Below are 26187 nucleotides of genomic sequence, written 5' to 3'. Positions count from 1 at the left end.
TTATCGTAGCCACCGATTCTACAACAAGTGGGCATTGCTTCAAACTTGGGAGGATGAAAAGGCAGTTTCTGTTTAATTATTTATACAGAGGGTAGTGAATGTATGGATGGGCTGTCAAGCGAAGTAGTGTGGGGGTTAAGTTTATCTGCAAGCTCAAGAAGGTTGAATATCTGGCAAAAATATTTGAAGGGTTATGAGAAGTATCATGGGATATGCTATTTCTTAGACACTGGGACTGGCCTGATGGACTGCAATGGCCCTTTCTGTTCATACTCATTAGTGTTACCTTTTTCCAAAATCTTGGTCAGATTGCAAAACTTAAATCATGAATGTAACCACAAGGGCCATAAAACTTAAACAAAATCTGGGAATGTTGTTGGATCTATTAAGAGTTTAACATGATTGCCAATTGCATTTTAAAAAAAGTTACAATTGTGGTAGCTGCTTGTTGCTGTATGTGGCGTTATCATTGTCCAGTACAAAGTGAACTCTTACTTCCACCAGGGTTTGGTGGTTGGAATAGGCTGGCAAGTGCAATGGGCTTGGGCTTTGACTTTTAACAGTGCTACCACTGAACAGAAATGTGCTGAATGGAGGGGGTGAAGGAGGAGGAAAGAGAGACAAACAAGGAAGTGTGTGTATCGGATTGAATTGCTATTTGTACAGTGATGGGTCCTGGGGTTTTGGAAGCAGAAGATCTGAAGAGTAGTGTCGCAGCGCATTTGGGAGAATGTGTGCACCACAATCAACTCTGGTAACATTAGACTGACTTGGGTGAGCCTGTGCAGTGCATGTTTGTAAGTGTTCTCAACTATTTCCTGCTAAACCTGCACAGAATATTGCAATTTTTTTAAGCCTTGTAAGAATTTATAATTGAGTTGCTGTAGTGTTTTTGCATTCCAAATTCAGAGCTAGTTTACCAGAAAGTTTAGTATCTTGGGGCTTTTTTTTTTTAAAAAGAGCAAGAGGGTAGCAGATCAGCATAAATACACTTCAGATGAATCAGCCCACTGTCTGATTTACAGTGTAGGCTTTTGATTGAATTCCTGACTCATTTTGGATTCAGTGCTTTCATATCTTTCAAGCTCATGTTCGTGGCTACAGAAACTGTTCATACTGAGTTCTGTATTAAGTAGTCTGTTCCAAATTTGAGCTCAATTGTGTCTTGACCAGTGCTACTTTGCTGAGTTGCTAGAAGCAGGAAGCATGTATATAGAGTACTAATCTTAAATGTTCATGTATGGAACATGGTCACTACAATTTGGGAGTGTGTAGATTTTTTTTCCCTTTTTGCAGGTTTGCACTGTCTGGACACTTTTTTATATATAAAATCCTATTAAGGAATATAATCCTTCTCCTGTGTGCTAGTCACAATGTTCAGGCAGCTTAGTGTTCTTGCATGGATTCAGTCTTCATTGTGTTAGAAAATGTGTTGTGTTCTAATTAACTTTTTTTGAGCTCCAATGGAACAACATTTGCAAAAGATGGGGTATCAGTAAACAAATCTAATCACGTGTTGCATCCAGTAATAGATATTGTGCAATGTGTACTAAATAAATCCCAGCTATTGTGGGACTTGTAATTATAACCTTGCTGTACAGAACCAGTTAAAGATCTAAGGTGACTGGAAGAGATGGATGTTCTGTAAATGATGGTTTATGAGCCTACATCTAGCCATCAGTGGGAGTTCATTGAAGAAAAAAATCTGCTACCTTTTTTGAGGGGGAATCTTTTTTGGATTGCAACCTTTAGATGATGACTGGTGCCTACAACACACTAACCATTTACTGGATCTAGGAGGACTTTGTTAGACTTGCCCCAAAGAACTGTTACGTGTCCATTCTGGTGCAGGTGTATGACTTGAGTACTGAATGTACTTTTCAGCTCCTAAAGTGGCCTTTCATAAACTTGTAACATGGACTATAAATAAAACTAGAGTACATAGAACCACAATACTTCAGCTGTATTTCTGCTGTTAAGATCAAAACTAATGTTCTTAAAGCCTTAGGAATGATTCTGTAATTGGATTTAGATCTGAATTTTCCATGATTTCACCTATTCATTGTTTAGCTGTTTACCATTCACTGAAATCACATGTAAAATATGGTAGTGAAATCACAATCTCCTAGTGTGCATGCTGCTTTGTGTTTAGAGAAGATTGAAGACATTAGCTCATAACGGGTTGTTCTCTGCTGGCTCTTGACAGCTGTGCTTTTTGTTCAGAAGCTTCAGTGACTCAATCACCACATTGATCAGCTAAAGTGACTTAAAATTGTCTTGTGCAGAAAAAGCTTAAGATGTACTTGGGTCTTTTTACTATTTATTACATGTTAGTTTGGGTCCTGAAATGACACACTGGGAGGACATACTGTGGTCTTGATATTGGCCTTTTGGGACAAATCTCCATTGGTGAGAGTAAGAACGAGAGAAAATGGTTCAACACCTCCTGTGGTGAGTGTTCTAGGACCAGCTCTGACTATGTATCTTCTACCCCAAACGCTTATCCATTTAATCTCCTCCTGTTGTGTGCGCACCACTTTGTTTAGAGAACATCGCAGGAGCTCACGTACCAGATTTTACAGCAATCTTTTTTATTCAGTAGCTTCAGTGACACAATCACCACATTGATCCATTGTGTTTTTTTAAATATAGGCAGTGACGGATCTCCATTTCAGGAAGTTTCTACCTGCTTTTCTTTGTCGCAGATATCAACAAGTGATTGACCATGGGGAGTCTGATATCTGCTTTAAAAGGTCTGGTTGGAAAGAAAGAAATGCGGATTCTCATGGTCGGTCTGGATGCTGCTGGAAAAACTACCATTCTTTACAAATTGAAGCTTGGAGAAATTGTTACCACAATACCCACCATAGGTATGTTCAGCTAACCTTCCTGTCCAGAATGATTGAGTTATTGAGTTAGCCATACCACTTCAAAAATGCCTGGTTAGTATGAGTTTCAACTTCAGTAATGTAAATGGAAGTTCTTTTTAGAGGATGTATCTTATGGGCTGAATGGCATTCATAATTCTATGATTCTGGCTCTTCAATGTTAATTGGGAAATTGTAATGCTTCGAACCCATCTGCAGCTAAAGTGACTTAAAATTGCCTTGCGCAAAACAAGCGTAAGACTTGCGTCTTTTGTACTATTTTTATTACATTACATTTGGGTCCTTGAATAACACTGGGAGGACATACTGTGGTCTGATAATTAGCCTTTGGGCCAAATCTCCATCGGTGAGAGCAAGAGATAATGGTTCAGCACTTCCTATGTTATGGGTCAGCTGACTATACATCTTCCTACCCCAAACTCTTATCCATCTACTCCTCTGAATTTAGGATTGACCAGTTTCCTTTCTGAATGCTGTATAAATAGTTGGATGATTAAGTCTCCCTTTATTCCAGGTTTTAGACTATTGACTATTCCATAGGTGTCATTGCTGTTTCCTTTGTGGTGTAGTAACCTACCTGAATCCTGTAGGGTTCCTTTTTTCCCCTCCATTTATTGCATACTCATGAAGGCACTCATTCTTTGTCATACAGTCCCATGATTGCTTTCTGGTACTCAGCCTAAGTGGTCCTTATTTCTGTCAGTGTTTACTTCTGAGTGGTAGGTCTTTTACCTGCAGGGGGAATCATAGGTTACAGCACGGAAGGAGGGCATTTGGCCCATCAAGTCTGCCCCGGCTCTATGCAAGAGCAATCCAGCTAGTCCCACTCCCCTGCCCTTTCCCCATAGCCCTGCAAACTTTTTTTCCTTTTCAAGTACTTATCCGGTTCCCTTTTTGAAGGCCATGATTGAATCTGCCTCCACCACCCCCTTGGGCAGTGCATTCCAGATCCTAACCACTTGTTGTGTAAATATATTTAAAAAAATGTTTCCTCATCCTGTCCTTGTGCAATATCTGTGCATGAGCATTTCAAGGGTTGCTGGATAGTGATCAGGAATGGGAACTCTAGTCCTTCTAACTCCTCCCTCTTTTTCTTTCCCCCCCGCCACTTCCCCAGCTAACTCAGCACAGGGTTTCTCTGTTTTGTGTCTACTGTTTTGTTTCACAAACTTTAAGAACCCACCGATCAAAAGCTTAACCCTATTGATATCTAATCCCTAACGGATATGGTTTTGCTAGAGGTGGACTGATTGCCGTATCCAGCCTTTCACGCACTTGGGCATTTTGGCAGGGATTTGCCTTGCCTCTGGTGTCTGTTTTCTGACCCTCTGAGCTATAGAAAGAGTGTTTCTAGCACGTGTAAAACTAGGCACCTTTTTACTTAAAATGCCCAGTGCACGTGTCTGGCACATTCTTTGCTGCTTTATTGCTAATTTGCTGTCAGTGAATTGTTAATCAGTGCAAATGGGAGGGGAGAGATCAGCATGTGATTCACTTTTACATCACGCGGGAGCATTTCTCAGTAGTCCAAAGAGTTGATGGATCACCACAAGTGCAATATCAAAATATGAAGCATAGATAGCTGGCTTGCAGGGAGAGTGGTGTAGGTGCACTGTGAAAAGGTTACTAGCTAGTAACCTACAGTGGAGTCTGTGGACTTTTTCCACTCTTGGGAAGTTACTTTTTTAGAGCTGCTTGGGGTGGGGGGGAAGAAAAGGTGCCACTCGGGTCTTTGGGTCAGGTGCTGTGGGTGAAGCAGGCTGCAGTCATGTAATCTATCGCAAACCTCTGGTGCCTCCTTGTATTCGATTTGTTCTGTACCTACAAGTCATTCTGGGTGCAATTGTCTGCAGCTGTAGAAGCCGTACACTTTATGCTTGATGTCTATTCTATATAAATGACCAAGAGCTGATGCTAGTTTCTGATGGATGCAATTACCTCTGACTTTACAATTGCAGTGCATTTTACTCTTCAATTACTTTCTCTGGCTCACATTTGCATAAGTAATGTTCAGGCCTATAAACAAATTCCAGTCACTTTTTTTAAAAGGTCAGTCAGCATAAGGGGATACTCAGCCGTAACATTTTACAATGGTAGTTGGCCGTCCTCCACTTTGAAGGGTGGGGTGGTCTGGGAAATTCTTCTGGTCCCTGAAGGTGATTGAAGAAGCTCCAGGAGTTCTCGAGCAAGTTCCAGGAGATCTCGATGACTGGTATCACTAGTCTCAGTTGGCCCACCTACCTTCTATAAACTGTTAGCATCAGATTCCTATGATCAGCTATACAGCCTGTGCTACCGAGGTATGCTTTTATTCTGCCTTTACATTTTTTTTATTCATTTGTGGGATGTGGGTGTTGCTGGCAAGGCCAGCATTTATTGCCCTTGACAAGGTGGTGTGCCTTGAACCACTGCAGTCCGTGTGGTGAAGGTTCTCCCACATTGCTGTTAGGTAGGGAGTTCCAGGATTTTGATCCAGCGACTATGAAGGAACCGTGATATATTTCCAAGTCAGGCTGGTATAACTTGGAGGGGAACGTGCAGGTGGTGGTGTTCCCATGTGCCTGCTGCCCTTGTCCTTCTACGTGGTCGAAGTCACGGAGTTGGAGGTGCTGTCGAAGGAGCCTTGGCGAGTTGCTGCAGTGCATCTTGGAGATGGTACACACTGCAGCCACGGTTTGCCAGTGGTGGAGGGAGTGAATTAAGGACAATTAGGGAGTTTAAGGTGGTAGATGGGTGCCAATCAAGCAGGCTGCTATCAAAGCAGTAACTTCTTTATTCCAAGAGGGAGTCTAACTCGTGATTGCCCACTAATTTCTCTAATAGTGTTAGAGAAATTAATGGGGCTGAAAGTCGATAAATCTTAAGGACCTATGATCTACATCCCAGGGTTTTGAAAGAGGTGGCTAAAGAGATAGTGGATGCATTGGTTGTCATCTTCTCAAATTCTATAGATTCTGGAATGGTTCCTGCAGATTGGAGGGTAGCAAATGTAACCCCACTATTTTTAAGAAGGGAGGGAGAGAGAAAACAGGGAACTACAGACCTGTTAGCCTGACAGTAGTAGGGAAAATGCTAGAATCTATTATAAAGGATGTGATAACAGGACACTTAGGAAATAATAGGATTTGGCAGAGTCAACATGGATTTATGAAAGGGAGATCTTGTTTGACAAACCTATTGGTGTGCTTTTGAGGATGTAACTAGTAGAATAGATAAGGGGGCACCAGTGGATGTGGTGTATTTGGATTTTCAGAATGCTTTCGATAAAGTTCCCACACAGGAGATTAGTGAACAAAGTTAGAGCACGTGGAATTGGGGGTAATATACAGGTATGGATTGAGAACTGGTTGAGAGTAGGAATAAATGGGTCTTTCAGGTTGGCAGACTGTGACTAGTGGGGTACCGCAGGGATCGGTGCTTGGGGGGGGGGGCCAGCTATTCTCAATCTATATCAATGATTTGGATGAGGGGACCAAATGTAATATTTCCAAGTTTGCTGGTGACACAAAACTAGCTGGGAATGTGAGTTGAGGATGCAAGGAGGCTTCAAGGGGATATAGATAGGCTAAGTGAGTGGGCAAGAACATAGCAGATGGGATGTCATGTGGAAAAATGTGAAGTTATCCACTTTGGTAGGAAAAACAAATGCAGAATATTTTTTTAAATGGTGAGAGATTGGGAAATGTTGATGTTCAAAGAGAACTGGGTGTCCTTGTACATGAGTCACTGAAAGCTAACATGCAGGTGCAGCAAGCAATTAGGAAGGCAAATGGTATGTTGGCCTTTATTCCTGTACTCAAATCCTCTTGTAATAAAGATGTCTTACTGCAATTATTTCGGGCCTTGGTGAGACTGCACCTGGAGTACTGTGAGCAGTTCTGGGCACCGCACCTTCGGAAGGACATATTGGCCTTGGAGGGAGTGCAGCGTAGGTTTATTAGAATGATACCCAGACTTCAAGGGTTAAGTTACGAGGAGAGATTACACAAATTGGGGTTGTATTCTTTACAGTTTAGAAGGTTAAGGGGTGATCTGATCGAAGTTTATAAGATGTTATGGGGAACAGATAGGGTGGATAGAGAGAAACTATTTCTGCTGGTTGGGGATTTTAGGAGTAGGGGACACAGTCTTAAAAAAAAAATTAGAGCCAGACCTTTCAGGAGCAAGATTAGAAAACATTTCTACACAAAAGGGTGGTAGAAGTTTGGAACTCTCTTCCGCAAACGGCAATTGATGCTAGCTCAATTGCTAAATTTAAATGTGAGATAGATAGCTTTTTGGCAACCAAAGGTATTAAGGGATATGGGGCAAAGGCAGGTATATGGAGTTAGATCACAGATCAGCCATGATCTTATCAAATGGCAGAGCAGGCACGAGGGGCTGAATGGCCTACTCCTGTTCCTATGTTCCTACAATTTTGGTCTCCTTTTCTGAGAGGATATACTTGCCATAGAGGGTGCAACGAAGGTTCACCAGACTGATTCCTGGGATGGCAGGATTATCATATGTGGAGAGATTGAGTAGACTAAGCCTGTCTTCTTGAGTTCAGAAGAATGATCTCATTGAAACATAACAAAATTCTTATAGGGCCTGACAGAGTAGATGGAAGGAGGATGTTTCCACTGGCTGGGGAATCTAGAACCAGGGGTCACAGTCTTCGAATAAAGGGCAGGCCGTTTAGGACTGAGATGAGGAGAAATTTCTTCACTCGGTGAATCTTTGGAATTCTCTATCCCAGAGGGCTGTGGAGGCTCAGGCATTGAGTACATTCGAAACAGAGATCGATAGATTTCTGGATATTGAAGGTGTCAAGGGATATGGGGATGGTGCAGGAAAATGGCATTGATGTAGATGATCAGCCATGATCTTATTGAATGGCGGAGCAGGCTCGAGGGGCCGGATGGCCTACTCCTGCTGCTCCTATTTATGTTTTGCCCTGAAGGTCTTCAAGTGAGTTGCCATCAAATTTTTTGATTTTAAAGACTTGCGTTCAACTACAAAATGTCTCCTGTGTAAGTGCTGATACTGGAATAGGGCTGTTTAATGCCTCCCCTAGAAGAAAAATCAGAATAGTTGACTTCTGATGATGGTTATAAAATAGAGGTAGAGACTGGTACGCCTGTGAGGAGGTTGTCTACTTGTCCTTGCCTGAAAAGAACTGCTTAATACTTGAAAGGAAGAGAATGTTGACTCTCAGGAGGATCTGTGCTTTGCAATACTGCAGCTGAAAGTTTAAGATATGACATTGACTGACTAAATGCCAAGGTTTCCTTTCCTGTCTAATACCCTGGTTTTGACTGAGCAATTGAGCTCCAGAGAAGTCTGCAGTAGTGCTGATCAACTGTTCTGGCTGGATAGACTTGAGGGATCCAGGGAAAAGGGCAAGTGAAATGGATAAGTAGGTGAGAGTAAAATGTGTCTTTCTTTTCTCAGGTTTTAATGTAGAAACTGTGGAATATAAAAACATAAGTTTCACCGTGTGGGATGTTGGTGGCCAGGATAAGATCCGACCACTGTGGCGTCACTACTTTCAGAACACACAAGGTAAAGAGGTGATTTTTTTTTTCCTTCCCTCAAAGGTGTAGTTTGGCAGTAGCTGCTTTTTCTTTAGCGCTGCTTCATAAATGGAACTTCAATCTTGCAGCATAATTATCAAGAATGGGGGCAATGTGTGTAATGTTTGGTCTCTTGATTCTGTGTAGAATATGGCTTTAAGAATGTGAACCTAGTTTTAATCTAATCTACCCATAGAGAAGGTAATAAGTTAAACACTGGCCTTTCACCTCTGGGTTCAAATCCAGCCAAGACTGCTTGGATGAAAAATGAGGTCATCCACTTTGGATCCAAGAAAGACAAATCAGAATATTTGCTTCTCCACAGTTCCTAGTTTCTCACCATTCATGAAATTTGGGCGTCTCGAGTACACATCACTAAAAGCTAGTGCACAGGTACAAAAAGTAAATACAAAGGTTAATGGTATGTTGGCCTTTATCTCCAGGGGGCTGGAATACAAAAGGGAGAAAGTTGTGCTTCAGTTATATGGTGCAGTGGTCAGATCCCATCTGGAGTACTGCATTCAGTTCTGGGCACCACACCTCAGGAAGGATATATTGGCCTTGGAAGTGGTACAGCACAGATTCACCAGAATGATAGATGGTTAAATTATGAGGACAGGTTGCATAAACTTGGCTTTTATTACCTTGGTTTTAGAAGGTTGAGGTGATCTAATCAATGTGTTTAAAATGATTAAGGGATTCGATAGGTTAGAAACAGAGAAACTCTTTGTTCTGGTGGAGAATCCAAAACAAGGGGACACTATCTTAAAATTAGAAGTAGGCCATTCAGGAGTGAAATCAGGAAGCACCTTTTCACGCAAAGGATAGTGGAAATCTGGAACAATCCCCCAAAAGGCTATGGATGCTGGGTCAATTGAAATTTTCAAGGCGGATCATTAGGTATCATGGAATAGAATCTTACAGCACAGAAGGAGGCCATTTGGCCTGTCGTGTTTGTGCTGGCTCTTTGAAAGAGCTGTCCCATTTAGTTCCACACCCCAGCTTTTTCCCCATAACCCTGCAAATTAGCCCTCTTATAGGTAAGGGGATCAAGGGTGGGTAAATGGAGTTCAGATAAAGATCAGCCATGATCTAATTGAATGGTGAAACAGGTTGAAGGGCTTGCTCTTGTTCCTGTGTTCCTCTAGCTGTATGGTTCCTATGTGAAATGGCACTCATTTCTGTTCCTAGTGGATCTACAGCACAAAACCACCCCATATATTTTCTTTTCTATGCAAACCTTTTACATTGTTTATTTTCCAATAGTTTATTGTCTGCCCTTGGTTAGGGAATTGGTGTGATTTTAAGGGGAAGAGCAGGAGGAAAAATTAAACGTTTGCAGTCAGATGTTCAGTTCACTCTTATCTTTCTAGGGTTGATATTTGTCGTTGACAGTAATGATAGAGAGCGTGTGAATGAGGCACGCGAGGAGCTGATGCGAATGCTTGCGGAGGATGAACTGCGAGATGCTGTTCTACTTGTCTTTGCCAACAAACAGGTAAATGAGTCCTGTTGAGTGGGAGGTAGTTCATCGTCTCACTGGGACTGTTTAACTACCACTGTCCAATGTAAAACCTAAATTTTGCATGAATTAGTTAATCGCTCATCTTGCCTGGATTGCCACAAACTTGATATGTATCCCACTCGGGTGAACTTTAATGGAGCAAATGGACGTGTGACTTTTCCATCCCAGCCTGATGTTTCATTCCAGGTGCAGCAGCTACTTGTGACAGTTGATGAGCCAGACTTTCCCCATCTGGATGGGAGCATGAGTTTCTTTTCCTATGGACCCATTTCTAACTTATCTGCATCGCAAATACCGCATTCCAAAATAAGCCATTTGCAATTTGGCGCAATTTCACACAGCTAAAATGTTTTATTTGAATCATTTTCTGATTAGAAGAGTCAGAAGCAGCATTTCTCTTTGCGCATCACAAGCTGATAAAACTAGCAAATGCATTTTTCACTTGAAATAAAGATATCTGAATTGAAATGGTCTAGATACAATATTTTACAATCATTTAAGTTTCATCAAGAGTACAGAATAGTGCATATCTTATTTAATCCAGTGCATATACTATATATTATGTAAACCTTGAAGCAATTTGAATAATAAAACAAAAGCTTGCAGCACAGGAGGTGCCCTTTTGCCCATCATACCTGTGCTGGCTCTTTGAAAGAGCTATCCAATTAGTCCCACTCCCTGCTCTTTCCTTGTCATCCTGCAATTTTCTCCTTCAAGTATTCATCCAGTTCCCTTTTGAAAGTTTCTATTGAATCTGCTTCCACACCACCCTTTTCAGGCAGTGCATTCCAATTCATAACTTGTTGCATTCCACCACTGGCTCTTTTGCCAATTACCATAAATGTGTCCTCTGGTTACTGACCCTTCGGCCAGTGGAAACAGTTTCTCCTTATTTACTCATCAAAATCCTTCATGATTTTGAACGCCTCTATTAAATCGTCCCTTAACCTTCTCTACTCCTGAGAACAATCCCAGCTTCTCTAGTCTTGCCAAGTAACTGAAGTCCCTCATCCCTGGTACCATTCTAATTAATCTCCTCTACACCTTTAATTTGTCCTGCCACCTTCAAAGGTTTCTGTTTCTGCACCCCCTTTAAAATTGTAGCATTGCCTCTCATTCTTCGTTCCAAAATGGATCACTCCACATTTGTTAAATTTCATCTTGCCAATTCACCAGCCTGTCTGTCCTCCTGAAGTCTGCTACTATCCTTCCCACTGTTTACTACTTTTCTGGGTTTTTTTTTAACTTGTGGCATAAGGAATAAAGCTTGTTTTAATCTTGTGGGACTTTTGGGAGTAGCGACAGTTTCATGGGCTTCTCGTGAAGCAATGTAATCCTGAGGTATAAATGTTGCCTCTTCCTCCTAGGATCTTCCGAATGCAATGAATGCGGCTCAAATTACAGACAAGCTGGGCCTGCACACCCTGCGCTATCGACTCTGGTATATTCAGGCCACGTGCGCCACCAGTGGTGAGGGTCTCTGCAATGGTCTGGACTGGTTAGCCGGTCAGTTGAAAAAGAAGTGATGACTGTGCCCCCCCTACTGCTTTCCAAGGATTGTATATTTGGAAAGATTGACTGCCCTGATGAGGTGAATTTAGCCACACTGACTTTTTTTACTTTTCACCATTTCCTTGGGGTGTGGTGTCTTCCGGTGACTCTTAACTTGAATCTGGGATGCAGGCAATAGTGTCTTTTGACTTTATTGTAGTCTCTCTTCCAAGACCCTCGTCAAGCAGCTGCTGTTGGCTTAACGTGCGAAACTAGAAAATCTGAACTGGACCTGTGTAGAAAGATTTAAAGAACCAACAATGGATCAAGATTTGAATCGATCAACAATGCATTTCACATTCCAATAAGTGGAACTTTTTGCTCTTGTGTTTTTAAATTGCACTTTGTGAATACTGATCTAAACTCCAATGGTTCTGTTCATTTTCCCTGTGCTTCTCATTATTGCGGTCTTTCTGCTGTGGATTAGTAAGTTGTTCTGGGTATGTTTTAGATTATTGTTTAATGCATAGCCAGTGACTGAATAGGTACTGTAAAACTGGCCTAATTAAACACTTTACCTGTCCACCTCTGCAAAATAGTCTGGTTTTGGTATCTTTCATGGCTGAAATTGTAAAATGTGATTTATCTTTGAGAATGTGCCCAAATATTGACCCAAGGTTTGCATAGGTAGTATTGTGTTTAAAAATCACTGACATTTTTAAACTGTCTACCAATGGGTGTGGGAAGGTGGGGGAGAAACACCTGGAGATACTTGGATTGGCCTGAAGCCAACACGAGTCCTCTGGAATAATGGGCGGCCAACTACCAACAGTTGGAATTCGGACAGCTTCCCTGCAATTCAGTGGGCATGGGTGGACGTCCTAGAGTTGCTCTCCTTTCTACCCTTGTTTGTCTGCCTTCCGAGGAATAGAATATGAAAAGTAGGTGGGGAAGGGACCCTTTTACTTGTGATTTTAAGATTGTTGCTCTGCAGTTGGATGTTGATGCATGTCGTCAAGGTAATGTAGAGGTTGTAACTATCTGGCAGAGCTCAGTTTGGGGTAAACGGGAAGAAATGTTCCATCCTGAACACTTTTTAAAATAGAGAAACTTCTATTTTGTACAAAACACTAATTCCAGTTTCTAATCAAAAGTGCAGCTCAGTGGCACAGTGGGTTAGTACCATTCTTTCACTTCTGGGATCCAGGTTTGTATCCAGTTCAGGCTGATGTGAATGTCGTCTCTGGCTGTAAGGGCCATAGGCGAGGAACACCATGGAAAATCTGTCTGTTTACAGAAGCTGATGTTTAATCCAATGAAGAAATATCTGGTTCGAACCTTTTTAAGTTATCAAGAAGTATCAGATTAAGTGGGTTTTTTGCTTTACTTCCCTCTACAGTTAATTGCAGTTGTAATCACCTAACAGAAAAGCATTTTCTTTGATAACTCATGCAGTATTTATGCATAGTTCTGTGCTGGCACTACGTAAGTGTTGTGTAACCCAATATAGATTTACATCAGATGGACCCAGTACAAAGAAAGACTTGGAAAAATTGGGGCTGTTTTTTGTTAAACTAGCGATTTTAAGGGGCAATTTGATAGGTATTTAAAATTATGAAGGGATGGGACAGTAGATGGGAACAGATTTAGGATGGAGGAGGATAAACATTTTTACATTGAGGGTTGTGAGGCTGTGGAATGGACAATTGGAGTTAGTGATTGAAGCAGAGACCTTGTCAACTTTTAAGAACAGGTAAAGGGGGACATTTTCAGGGCTAGGGTGGGGGGGGTGGAAAAGCAGGGAGTGGGACTAATTGGATAGCTTTCAAAGAGCAGGCACAATGGGCCAAATGGCCGCCTCTTGTGCTGATCATTCTATGATTCCATGATCGGTGGTTGAAGGGGGTAAAGGGATATGGGAACAGGGTGGGCACGTGGGTTTAGAACTACTGTTCATGTGGAGGATAAACGCCATTGTGAACTGGTTGGGCTGAACGGTTTATAATTCTAATTTACCACTTATCAGAAACTGACAATCCCAGCCTTGTTTATGATGGCACTGAATTTTTTGTGATTAGCCGGTTAACCTGTGAGACACTAATTTGCTTATTTACCTGTTCTGTATTGTTTTAATTTTAAAATTTTGTACTGAATCATGGTTATTGGCCATGAAGTGTTTCTGAAGTAAAATCCTTCACCCATACAAGCTGATGGGCTTTGCTGTCTGAAGGCCGAAGGTCATGTGTATAAAAACATGAAGTCCATTCCATCCTCAAATTTTTAATAGGTTGAAGCTGTGGATCATAATGGTAGACAGTAATTCTTGTAACTTGTATGCAAGTTTATTTCTTCAACTTGTCTTCACTCTGCCTTACTATAACCTTTTTAGCCTAGATCAAAGGCCAGTTTCTGAGGTTGGAGGAAAGAATTTTGTACTGTCCAGTTCTGGGGAATCTTGACTTTGGACCCAATGTCCAAAGCATTCCTATGTTAAGTACATTGTACCTTAACTCTAACTGTTAGGTGGAGTAGCCATGCATCACATTTTGTTGCAGTTGTAAAACAGCCTTAAAATAGTAGGTGCTTCTGTGCTGCATCCTAAAACTGAAAGCATATTTCAATTGCAATGTTGCCTGGCTAAACAGCAATTAAACTCTGACCTGAGCTTATGTTTACTTAACAGCAATTATCCTTGGGGGTTATGGCTCTGCCTTAGTAGTGTTATGCCATATATAATACACATGGTGTAACACCCTTGTCTGAGTTTTTGACTTGCTGTGTGCAATGCCATAAGAGATCTGCTAGTGACTTCAAAAAAAAATCTATCAATCTGAAATATTCCACTGATTCTTTTGCTGCTCGGAGGGTAGATTATCTGGAATTTGTTGGAACAACCACTCAATTTCTCTTCCCCCCCCCCCCCCCCCCCCCCCCCCCCCCCCCCCCAGTTTTTACGCTGGTGACTGGGTGTTTAAAAGGACAGCTTTGTGTCTGAGGGTAACTATCACTTGATGGTGTTCTGTTTGTAAACTACCCATATATGGGAGCTATTTACTGTAAGTATGTTGAAACTCTCCAGAATAGGGAGTGACTCCTCTACTCACCTTTTTTGGATACATGTCCAAAGTCCACTGACTTTGAATGCTTGGACTTTTTTTGGACTTGAGCACCTGTATATTTGGTGATTATGGACAGGGTTTCCCTAAGTAGCTCATCAGCACCCAACAGTTGGTAATGGTGGAATGGTCTGGGCTTCACTGGGGGTGGGTAATTTATCTAAATCTGTTTAATTCCATTCCTCCAAAGAGGGGATTACCTGCTTTAGTTTGCTCAGTTAGTTTTCACTGCTGTGTGCACTTTCACTCGGTAAGACTGGGGGTGGGGGAAGAGGGAGGAGAAGAGAATAGGATAAAGCTAGCCTTGGGCGGGGCTGAGTAAACCGGAAACCTTTTTTGGGCTCTCGTCACCGCTAATCCGGCTCATTTTGCAGATGAATGACAGGAGCATTAGAAAAGCTCTCTGCCAGAATCACGGCCACACCAAGGTTCTCCTTGATCAGCTGTTGGGTCCCACTGGTGCCCGTGTCCGTCTCTCCCCCAGTACGAGCAGAGACACTGAGCAGCGGTTTGGGAGCCGCTCCCATCACAGCCCTATTCGGGGCAGTCATCACTCATCTGTCTCTTTCACTTTCAGCCTGTCCACATTGTTCCCAATGCAACCTCTCAACATCACATGTCGAAATGGTATTGACCCAGGCAGTAATCACATTAAATCATGGGGGATTCAGCCATTCTGTCTTTTCAAATGCACAGCAACTGACAGTGGTATGTAAGCGGGGAGAGTGGGGAAACACTGCATTTTCTAATCGAGGAAGAAGTGCACAAAAGACTGAAGACTGGCATAATAGACAGCAGCAGTCCCTGTGAAGAATTGTTCAGATTCCTCTCTCGTTGCTATAGAAGCGCAGCTCACCAACATCCCTCTGACTTCCCCACAACATTTCCAGTAAGATGCAGATCTCACACATTCAGATGCTCCTGAAATGTCTTATTTATTTATGAAAATAGAGCTCACTTCTCATTCTGCATTTGGATTGACCGCCAATGAAGCAGTGTATCCCAGTGAGCTCCAAGAGGAGGTTCAATCATCAAATCATTTCTTTATATAATTTTATCATTCCAATAATGGAGGTTCACAAATCCCACGTTTGTTTGAATACATCTCTAATGGAAGGTTTTTTGGGGAAGGCAAGGAATAGTGCAATAGGATTTTAATGTCTCTGAACAGGCACGTAGGGGGGGGTCTTGGTTTAATGTTTCAGCTGAAGGATGGCACCTCTGACTTCAGTACTGCACTGGAGTATCGGCCTAGATTATACGCTTAGGAACTTTAGTGAGGCTTGAATCCACAACCTCTACAGAGGGATAACATAAGGCAATTAAAATTTTTGGACAAAAGCCTGTTGTCCGCTACAATCAGTTGAAATGTAGAGGATCATAGAACATAAGCAAACCAGCACAATCCTACAGCCTATCCAGCTTCATTTGAGTTCATGCCTTGCTGTGCGGGTTGACTACAGATTTATACAATGTTTATACACTGCTCTTTGTGATTAAATTAAGAATCATTGTACTGACTCGTCAACTTTTTTCCCAGGACCTCAACTGGGAACTCCTTGCCTTCCTCCTGCAGTCAGCAGGTATCTTATTGCTGTGTGGGATTGTGCTGTGCGCAAATTAGCTGCTTTGTTTGCTGAACAAGTGACTGCAGTCCAAAAGTAATTCAGTGGCTTGTGAAGCACTTTGGGACTCCTGAGGAAGTGAATGGTGCTGTATAAATGCATGTCCTTTGCTGCCTCTCCTCCTCCCTCCCCCAATAAAATAAATGGCAAGGATTGAACAGTTAATATCTTCCAGTTTTCTGTTTACCCACGTTTGAATTTTGGTAGATCATTTTTACACCAATAATATGGTCTTTAGGAGCAATAGTAAAGTAATAAATTGAAAAGCTGCTTGCTGAGGTGCATGTTAGTGAGTTAATTTAAATTAGTAATTTAAAAGTGGGGATTTTTTTTAAAAACTGGAAATGTATTTTGCTCTTAATCTGTACTGTTGCCTAGTAGAGCACTTGGATACTGATTTTGGTTAGGAGGGGAATGTCATTGTTAAACGAAATATATACATCAAACTTCTGCAGAGTGTGGATATTTGCTGATGTTTGCAATTATTAAAGTTTGTAAGGTGTTCACCAAAGCCTAACGCTACAGTGCAGGTACTAAGTGCCTCATGAAGCTTAAGTCCTCAACCTAGTTTCCCATTGTTTCAGCTGGTTACAGCAGTGAGCAGCTGTGCTGTGGAGACCAGGAAGAACCCAGGCTCATTCTGTCAGTTGCTGGATCTCAGCTAGGGTAGTAATAGGAGACTACATTTAAGCTTTCATGCCACTTGAGAGTAAATATGTATGCATTGTTTTTTTTTCTGATGTGTACATGACTTTATAGGACAGAATATACCCCACCAAAAACTGTACTGGTGAATCATGTATTCTGTTTGCAAAAATATATATTTTTCTTTGCTATACTTTTTTTGAGCCTACAATTTATTGTTTGCAATGTTAGTGTGATATTCCTGTCTTCTATTTTAACATGTTAATCTACCTAAACTGGTTACCACATGTTGTATGAATGCCTTAAGTGTTCATCCACTGGTGTTGCCAGCGGTTGTTTCTAGGCTTTAGTTTCAAAATGTGTTGCATAATATATAAAAATGGCTTTCTTGCAGTAATAGCTGCAGTGCCTTTTTTTGAGGAGACAGCTGGCCACACCCCCTTGACTTCATCTCATTTATCACATGTGCTTTGAGCCAGGATTTGATGTGTTATTAACCTAAAGTACAAGACTTGCTGTTCTTTCATCACACCAAATTTACTCTGTTCATTAATGTGGAACTCTGACCCCACTTTAAATCAAAATTAACCCTAAACAATGCTAGAAAGTTTCAGCTGACATTCTAATGACAGCTTTGCCTTCCAGGGAGTGCTGCTACAGTTAAGGAAATGTATCTAAATAAATACTCCAACCCATCATTTGATTAATGGGTGGGGATTGAGCAGCTTGTGGCTGCAAACCCTTCATAATTATTCACTTAATAGCTAAAACTCTATTGGCCTATAATTAACTTGAGGGGGCCAATAGCCTCACTCCTTTCCTCTGCACTGAGTGACAACTCATCTGTGATTTCAACCTCTCAACTTACCTTGCCCTTTCCTGAATTCACTGCCTTCCCTTAATCTCTCCCTCCATATAACTTACTTACCCATATTAACGGCCACCCTTCGACCTGTCCATCTCACAGCTTCTCTCGCCCCATCATTTCCATCTCAGACCAGACCATTTCGGATGACTTCATTTGTATCCTTCACCGCTCACATCCCCCTTCCAACCTTGCTTCCTTCTGTACCTGCCCCTGGGAAATCTCTCCCGCCAAGTCACTTACGACTGCACTTTCAAACTCTCAACTGGCTAACCTTTTGATCCTCCATTCACCACAATACTTCTGAGGGTGATTTGCTCACACACACCCTCACCTCCACCTTTTTTGAGGCCATGTCCCCAGTAAAACCCTTACTTTCTCTCACCCTGGTCATTCTCTTTCTACTCTCCTCCCCCTGGGTACGCTCACCAAGGAGCGCAGATTTGAACGTACCTAGCATGCAACTGGTTTAGCCATTCCTCGTCTGATCTGGCTGGACTATATTGAGCACAGCTGGGCCTTATTCTCCTCTGCCAAAACTGCTCACTATTCCAGATTAATCTTGGAATGGAAAAATAACCCCTGGCTTCTTCTCCAATACCAACAATCTCCTTAAACCACTTTCATCTGCTCCCTCACCTCCGACAACCAGTACAATGGTCTCGTTTATACTTTGTTCAGCTGCATCTTTCTCTCCCATCTCCCCATATGTTCTGACTGAGCTTGTCTTGTCCATGAAACCAACCTCCTGCTGTCTTGAATTTTCCCACCAAACTGCTGACCACCCACCTTGCTGCCTTGATCCCCATGCTAGCTAATACTGTAAACAGTTCCCTCTCCTCGGTTACTGTCCTCCCTTTCAAAAATAGCATCACCAATTTCCCCCCCCCCCCCCCTTTCCAACCTTGCCAACTACCATTCTCTTCCATCGTCCACCTGAGTGAGTCTGACCTAGTCTAGTTCTACTCTTGGATCTAGTCATAGCCAGAGACACTCCTGCAGTGGCTTCTTGCCACTCCTGCACTGTTACCTCCTCGAGTCCTCCTTGGATCTATCCTTAGCCCCCTCCTATTTGGTGATACCATCCAAGAACACCATGTCAGTTCCACATGTATCCTGTTGACACCTAGCTCTACCTCTTGACTCCTCCCCTGCCTCTGACATGCAGTCCTGGATCAATTGCAATTTCCTCCATTATCTTTGCCCCCTGGCATCTAATAGCCTGATTTGACTCTTCCAATATTGTCCTGACTATGTTCCTTACTTCCTGGCCTCTTGTCCATTCTTTCCCCCCCCCCCCCCCACAAATCCCTTCGCCCCACCATTCTCAGCTGTGCTTGCAGCAGTGTAGGTCCTAAGCTCTGGAATTCCCTCCTCTGCTCTTTGCTCCTTTTTTAAGACCCTCCTTAAAACCTGCCTCTTTGACCAATATTTTAGTCATCCTCCTTTGATGCGGTGTCTTGTGCTTCTGTGAAGTGCCTTTGGGCATTTTTGAGGGAAATGTGGAATTTTGGAAGGCTAATGTGAATTGGAAATGTATAAGGATTATGCTAGTGCATCTCCTGTGCCATTGCATAGGCAGATTAGCCACCTTTTTTATTTTTATATTCCTACTGTGACACTGCTCTAAAGCAGCTGATAGAAGGGCCTACCTATTCGATTTGCAGATGAAAAATAGTGAATAAACTGTAGAATTTTAAACAGTGTGAAGTGTTTTTATTTGTGTGATATTGTGCAAACTCCACATGAAACTGCAACTCAGCACATTTTACCAAACATACCAACCGCACTCATTCTGACAAAACTGCAGTTGGAAGCATTTTAGCAAAGCATTTCAGCAAACCATCTGTCTACTAGCCAACATAGCAAGCTACATTCAAGCATACGGTAGGAGCATTCTCTGTCCGGCAGTAATTCACAAAGGAAATTTTCAGCAACAGCATTGGAGAAAAAAAAAACCTGTTAGTAGCTGTTGATGGTGAATAAAGCGCAAAGGCAGTACTGTTAATAAATGGAGCAATCAGTAATAGTGCAGGATTGCAGGGGAAAGGTACCTATTGTAAGCATCTTTTTCAAAACATAGCAGTAAATCTAATTCACCCACTACATAGAATTACCAGTACAGAACTGGTTTATGCGCCACACGAGCCTCCTCTCACCTTATTCAAATAACACTATCTGCATATCTTTCTATTCTTTTCTCCCTCATCTTGTGGCTGAAATGCACTGGTTGCAGTGTTTGAGCTGTGGGTCTGATTAAAATAAGCAATTCTTTATTTCCCAGCCAACAACTGAACTAGTGTAGAAAGTGCTTGGTAAAAGGTGAAAGTTAGGAACTGTTCAAAGTGAGCTGAAAGAGTTGCTGGTGACTGGGAGCCATGTATTTATCTGTGGTGATGTCCTGTGGAATAGATGCATTCATTATTTCCTGAGCAAGAGCTGAAATAGTGTTCATGCTTATTTTTTTTTCCCCCAGTCAGCAGCAGAAACAAACAGTACTTCAAGAAAAATTGAAAGCACTACAAAACATCTCAATTGCTGAAGGAGTAAGTTATCCAGGCTAATTCATTATTATACTTCTGGCAGGACAGGCTTTTCAATTATTGATTTCCTGGCCAGAATCTGCAGTGAAGTGTTAGAAAGTGCTGTTTATCTTCATAGGAAACCGCAAAAATTAAAAGAACTTGGAGCTGCAAAATCCCTTGGTTGCTGGAAGTGGCTGTTAATTTTTTTCAAATCCACTAAAGAGAGCAAGCACAACTGTATAGCATCTGACTGTGACCTTTATCGCACTGAAATTACCATTGTGGGATACACACGAGTAACTGGAGTCACACAAGCAAGGCTGTACTATTTTAAAATTTTCCTATAAATGACTATGTTGATAGCGGGGATATTTATGAAAATTAAACATAGCAGCCCCAAATTTCCTTGGATCCTTTCAGCGGTCAGCCTGCCAGTAGGGCAGGAATTTGCAGGGTCTGCTCATTTGCATACATCCCATGTAAAATGCTGGGTGTTTTGGTGGGGCAGGAAACTTGCTACAGGATTTAAAAGGCTGCAGCAACTTAAGGTGGCAACGGTTTCCTGGAGGGCTAGTGGGTAAGTGTTTTTTCTTCCCGCTTTTATCAACACGTGGAACTGCACTAAATTTGTTTGCTTCTTCAAGACTCTTTGTTCTGGTGCCCAGTTACTTTGTGACGTTCTCCTCAACTAATGTGCCAGTAGCCCCAGCCCGCTCCCTGGATCCAATAAGGTCTAAGTGCAGAACGCACAGTTTTTCAAATGCAGGGTCCTCATTAGCGCAACTGAGGAAAAATTGTGTGGGGCGGAGGCTGGGTGAGGGGGAATCCCTGACATCAAGAAGCTCATTCTGTACAAGGGCCAAGCAATGAAGCTGGTTGGTAGGCTCTGTGCTTTGGCTTTTGGTGACCACAGTCAGTGGGCCGGTTCCAGCTGCAGGTGAGTGTGTGCAAAGTGGTTTTTGCGCCTGCTGCAATACTTCACTGAATCGAGCAGCCAGAAAAATCCAAAGCATAGCTGTCTCTGTCTCGACCCTTGCTTTAGGTGGCGCATACCCACTCTTAGCTCCTTTTATCCTCTTCCACAGATCAGTCACAGCTAAGGGGGATAGAGAGGAGGATAATCAGCAGCTCTCTCTGCCTCTAGCTAAGGTTGCTGTCTTTCACCCCTGTGTCACTCGCCCTTTCCTACTCACCAGCCTAGAGACTTTCACCTGGGGTAGAAAGATAGTGGGGATGAGGAATTAGCACAGGGAGCTGGAGGAATGGAAGAGGACTCAGCAATTCTCTAGTTGGAGCTGTGGAGATGGCAGCCTTTAGCTGAAGTGGTAGCAGACTCAGATTTCATAGATTCTGCTCCAAAAAGAATGATTTCGATGAGCATCGCACCTAAATGCAGGTGCCGAGGTCTATCTCCCTGGATGTGCAGCAGATGGAAAGGGTTAGAGCAGAGTCCGTTTCCCTCATACGCGGCAACATCGGGGAAGGATTTTCTTTGTTGGAGACATCAATGGGATATGTGGTAGCTCCATTGTAGTCTGCAACCATGTGTACTCTACCCCACACAGAAGTAGCTTGGTACATTGGTGCCTCCTCATTGGAAGTACAAACTGTAGCTTGAGACTTTGAGAGAGAGTACTGCATTCCAGCCTCTAGCCACCCGGGGTCAGATTTTAGGAGCTGGTAGGAACCATTATACTTGCCCTCCTGCTGATCAGTGGCCATCCTGAACCTGGGCCTAGTACCAGTAGCATAGCTGGAGACAGTTAACATGATGGTGCTGCTGCTTTTCCAGGACAGCGTGGGTGAATGCAGGGCCGGATGGCACCCTGGGTGTTGTTACTGAAGTCCCCTGTTGCAGCCTGGAATGAGCCTGTGCTATAAAAGTTGAAAGCTGCACTCACTTTGACAACCACTGGCAGAGCTGTTTGGACGCTTGACCCTGTGCCCTACCTGAACTGGAAATTGCCTTGCCGGAAAACGGGATGAGAACAGGTTCTGCCCCAATTTGGCCTCGTACAGTGAGTTCCCTACTGTCTATACTCCCAGAGTGGACTGTTAAATGTGAAGGCCAGTGTGTTCATGTATGTGAAAGATATGTTATCGACTAACCATGACACACTACTTTTAATCATTATTTATACTGTAGCCTCCAAAAATAAACGGATTTACCCAGTACATACTACACTACACCCTGGCTGCTGATAGAGGAATGGGGAATATGAACAACTAGAGTATGCATATGGAAAAGTACAGTTGGCATAGATTGGCGAGGTCGGATGAGGCAAAGCCATGAAGGATCTAAAGATAAAGATCTTGTATTTGATCCATTAGTGTACAGGAGCCAGTGGAGCTTGGCAGTACAGGATTTGATATGGGAGAGGATGTGGGCTGTGGTGTTCTGGATAAATTGTAGCATGTGGAGAGCAAAGGCCAGCAAGGCCTCAAAAACATGGAGACACTGCTTTATAGAGCCCCTGACATGGGGTTTTTGCCACTAGCGAGAGCTAGTTTGATTAGTGCTTTAATCCAAGCACCTGTCATTTACTTCATCTGAACATTTTAGAGCCTCTGTCAAAACAGATCATCCCCTGTAGGAAAGAATACCCTATAACTTAGTGTGATACTGTGGTAAATATATCCCCAACTTGTTTTTTTTTCCAGGTTACAAAAAACATTTGACAGAGCTCAACTCGGCTCCCAAGTAAACAGAAGCAGTTTCTGACATTCCCAGTGACAGCAGCAGGTCAGTGTTGTATCTGGGCTGGACCTAGTCAAAAATTTGAAGTCCGCAATGTATCTGAAGTATTAGGCAGTGCATTGTTTATCTTCCTTGAATATAGAGGAGTTAGTTGTTTGTCAGTGGAGTTTAAGATTCTGTATGTAATATGTAGAGAAAGTATTGTGGACAAATCTTAGAGCAAAAACTATTTATGAAAATAGTATTGTTAATGGAATTATAATAAAATGTGTTTATTGGACAGCATCAATTCTTCTTGTGTTAATGTAAGTTTCCCAGATGAGTCAGAGAAGAAAGCATTCCTTACATCCATTATATGTTTTAGTAACTGGAATATTTGGAATCACTGTAAAAAGTGGTCACGAACTGTGTTAATAATTGTGGGTTGTCATTTAACTCGACTGTCCCTTCTTTAGTCTCTTGCTATTTTTCTTGAGTGATGTTTCAAATAAGTACTGATTCCAGTGATCCAAGCTGAAGCATCTATAGAGAGATGTTGCTGCAAGCATATCTGGTCTAGATTAATGTGGAGTGCATGCCTCTAATTGTGATAACTGTTGTGATTAAAACTGTTTGTCACAGTACATTGTGATGTTCTGTATAGCTCAACTCCAAAATATTAATAGAGTTGACCCCTAAAAATGTGATTTTGAAGATCTAAAAGTTCACACATCCATTTTCAGACTGGAGCCACTATTGTATACCTCACATCTGCTGTCTGGCTCATCCTGTTGTGGATTAAGTTGGTAACAAATAGAACTAAAATCCAAAAACATTTGATCTCTAACTAGTAACAAGTATTAATGTGTCTGTACATGGAGAGAGCAGTCAGCTGTCGTCTTATTGTTTTAATGGTAGAGAATTTGCTGCTTGGAAGGTCACCAAAATTTGAAAGCCATTCTTCAAGTTGGAGTTGCTTTTTTTTTAACTGCTTTCATGTTGAATTATATAGGTTTTCAAGGCTGTAATGAAAATTTATTAAAGCTGACATTGCTGACTTACTTTAGTTTTATTTATCTCTGGTGCCCATCTGCCTTTTGCAGACTGCATTAGGTGTGTAAAAGAATTAGAGAATGATCATTGACCATAAATATTTGGCTTCTATTCCCTTTTAATATCTGAATTATTACACTTAAATTAGAATATCAGCATTTCAGCTGAATTTGTGGAAACTGGGGGTAGTTGTCTCTTCTGACAAGTGCTGCAGTGTCTTGAGTTTATTTCTTGGAGTGGGTGCTGAATGTCACCACTAGGCACAGTGACTGTGATGTACTATTACATTGAGAGCAGTTTGAATTGTTAAGAATGAGTTTATTCAGAATTGTCTTTGCAGCATAATTGAGAGAGATCATTCAGTGAGAAGACACCTGCAATAAGAAACTGGAGAAGGAACACAATCTCCAGTTATACTCATTTCCTTGCTGTGTGCATATAATGAAATGAACTCTGAATGGATCCTGAGTGTCTTCTCTTAAATGTGTCTTTATTATAATTTACTTGATGTTTTCCTGTAGAGGAACATTAACAGAGCTCCTGATGCTTTGACCAGCTTACAATCCCCATTGCACTAGAAAGCCTGTTGAAATCATTCTAATACACAGGAAAGAAGTGCACATCAGCTATTTAAGTAGCATGGCACTGCTTTTGATGTGTAAAAAGCTGAGATTCTTTACCCACTGCTTTCTCTTTTCCTGTTTCCAAAGCACGACACATTACCTTTTTGATGTGTTTATAGCTAGATCAGATTGTGCGGAGCTGCACTTGTGATAAACATATCAGAGTGGCTTCCCATCTAATGGAGATGTGGGGAAGGTTTTATGAGCACATGTAGTAGCTCAGGTGCACCTGTGCTGCTTCAGTTGTCACTTGAGTCATTAAAATGATTTATTTTCTGCAACTTGTATTTTCAGAATGTTAAAAGCTTGTGTCCTTTGTTGCTCACAAAATAGATGGTTGTGGTTTGCAATGTGCTGTCAGTCAGTGTAATTTGACAGTTAAGTTTGGTGCTGCAGCTCATCACATAATGTAGTTGAAGAGAACACAGAACAACAACAACTTTGACATTAAGAAAATCCCACGGCAATTCACAGATATACATAAGGAAAACAAATGGCGAGCCAGTAAGGGAGAGATTAGAAGAACTAATCAACAGCCTGGTCAAAGAGATGGGCTTTGACAAGTTTTTTGAAGGCAAAGAGTGAGATGGAGACTTTTATGGAGCGAAGTCCAGAGAATAGGACCCAGGTGGCTGAAGGCTCTGCAACAGAGGAATGGAATATTAGAGGACGGGAGGATAGAGCTGGAGGTGGGACAAGTCCATTATTTCTTGGGGAGGGAAAAGAAACTTAATAAGAAACTTAATGAGGGCAAGGAGCCAATATATGTTAGTGTGGGACAGGATGTGTGCCGCAGAGTTTTCAACAGGGTTTATGGTGGGAGGGAGCCCAGCAAGCTGAAGATTGGAGTAATTGGGGGTGATTTTAAACCCCCAAGAACGGGTGGGTTGGGGGCGGGCGGGAGTTGAAAATAGTTGTTTTTTGGGTCGCGACCGCAACCTGGCTTTATTTCCGGAGGTTTAACGTCGGCGTGTAAAAGTACAGGCTTCCCACAGGGAATGCAAAATCCGGAAATTTTGCGGTTGCGACCCCAACAAAACAATTATTTTCAACTCCCACCCACCCATTCTTGGGGATTAAAATCATCCCCATTGAGTCTGGAGATGGTGAAAACATGAATGTGGGTTTCAGCGGCAGAGGGGCTGAAATAGGGGCAGAGGTGGGCAATGTTGCAGTGGTGGAAGTAAGTGGTCTTTGTGATGGAAAGCATATAAAGAAAGAACTTGCATTTATATAGCGCCTTTCACGACTTCAGGCCGTCCCAAAGCACTTTTCAGCCAATGAAGTATTTTTGAAGTGTAGCCACTGTTGTAATGTAGGAAATGTGGCAACCAATTGGGCCATACCAGTCATCGCCCCTTCGATGACTGGTATGGAAAGTGTTCAATTATCCTGCACTAACATCCTTCACCTTGAGGAGCAGAAAATTCACAACACAACTTCCATCACCACCGCCCCCCCCCACCACCGACCCTGAAAATCTTAACCTATTGATATGATGTGGAGATGCCGGTGATGGACTGGGGTTGACAATTGTAAACAATTTTACAACACCAAGTTATAGTCCAGCAATTTTATTTTAAATAAAATAAAATTGCT

The 26187-nt window shown here is 42.1% G+C and overlaps 1 protein-coding gene across 6 annotated transcripts in view; it reads left to right on the top strand.

Moving 5' to 3' along the window:
* Positions 1 to 26187, top strand: part of LOC137307216 (ADP-ribosylation factor 3-like) — a 31553-nt gene that overhangs the window by 4411 nt on the left and 955 nt on the right. For 5 of the 6 annotated variants that reach the window (XM_067976623.1, XM_067976627.1, XM_067976625.1 and 2 more), the window contains 4 exons: positions 2653 to 2870; positions 8322 to 8432; positions 9817 to 9941; positions 11336 to 12055. In XM_067976623.1, the coding sequence (XP_067832724.1) occupies positions 2726 to 2870; positions 8322 to 8432; positions 9817 to 9941; positions 11336 to 11494 (540 nt within the window). In that variant the 5' untranslated portion in view covers positions 2653 to 2725 and the 3' untranslated portion in view covers positions 11495 to 12055. Of the gene's footprint in view, positions 1 to 2652; positions 2871 to 8321; positions 8433 to 9816; positions 9942 to 11335; positions 12056 to 22896; positions 22979 to 26187 lie in introns of those variants that run through there. The other variant, XR_010959069.1, reaches the window with a different exon arrangement.

Source organism: Heptranchias perlo, chromosome X (assembly GCF_035084215.1).
Source record: "Heptranchias perlo isolate sHepPer1 chromosome X, sHepPer1.hap1, whole genome shotgun sequence".
In the NCBI taxonomy this organism is placed as follows: Eukaryota; Metazoa; Chordata; class Chondrichthyes; order Hexanchiformes; family Hexanchidae; genus Heptranchias; species Heptranchias perlo.
Note: the sequence above shows the minus strand (reverse complement) of the source record. Positions and strands in the feature narration are given on the sequence as shown.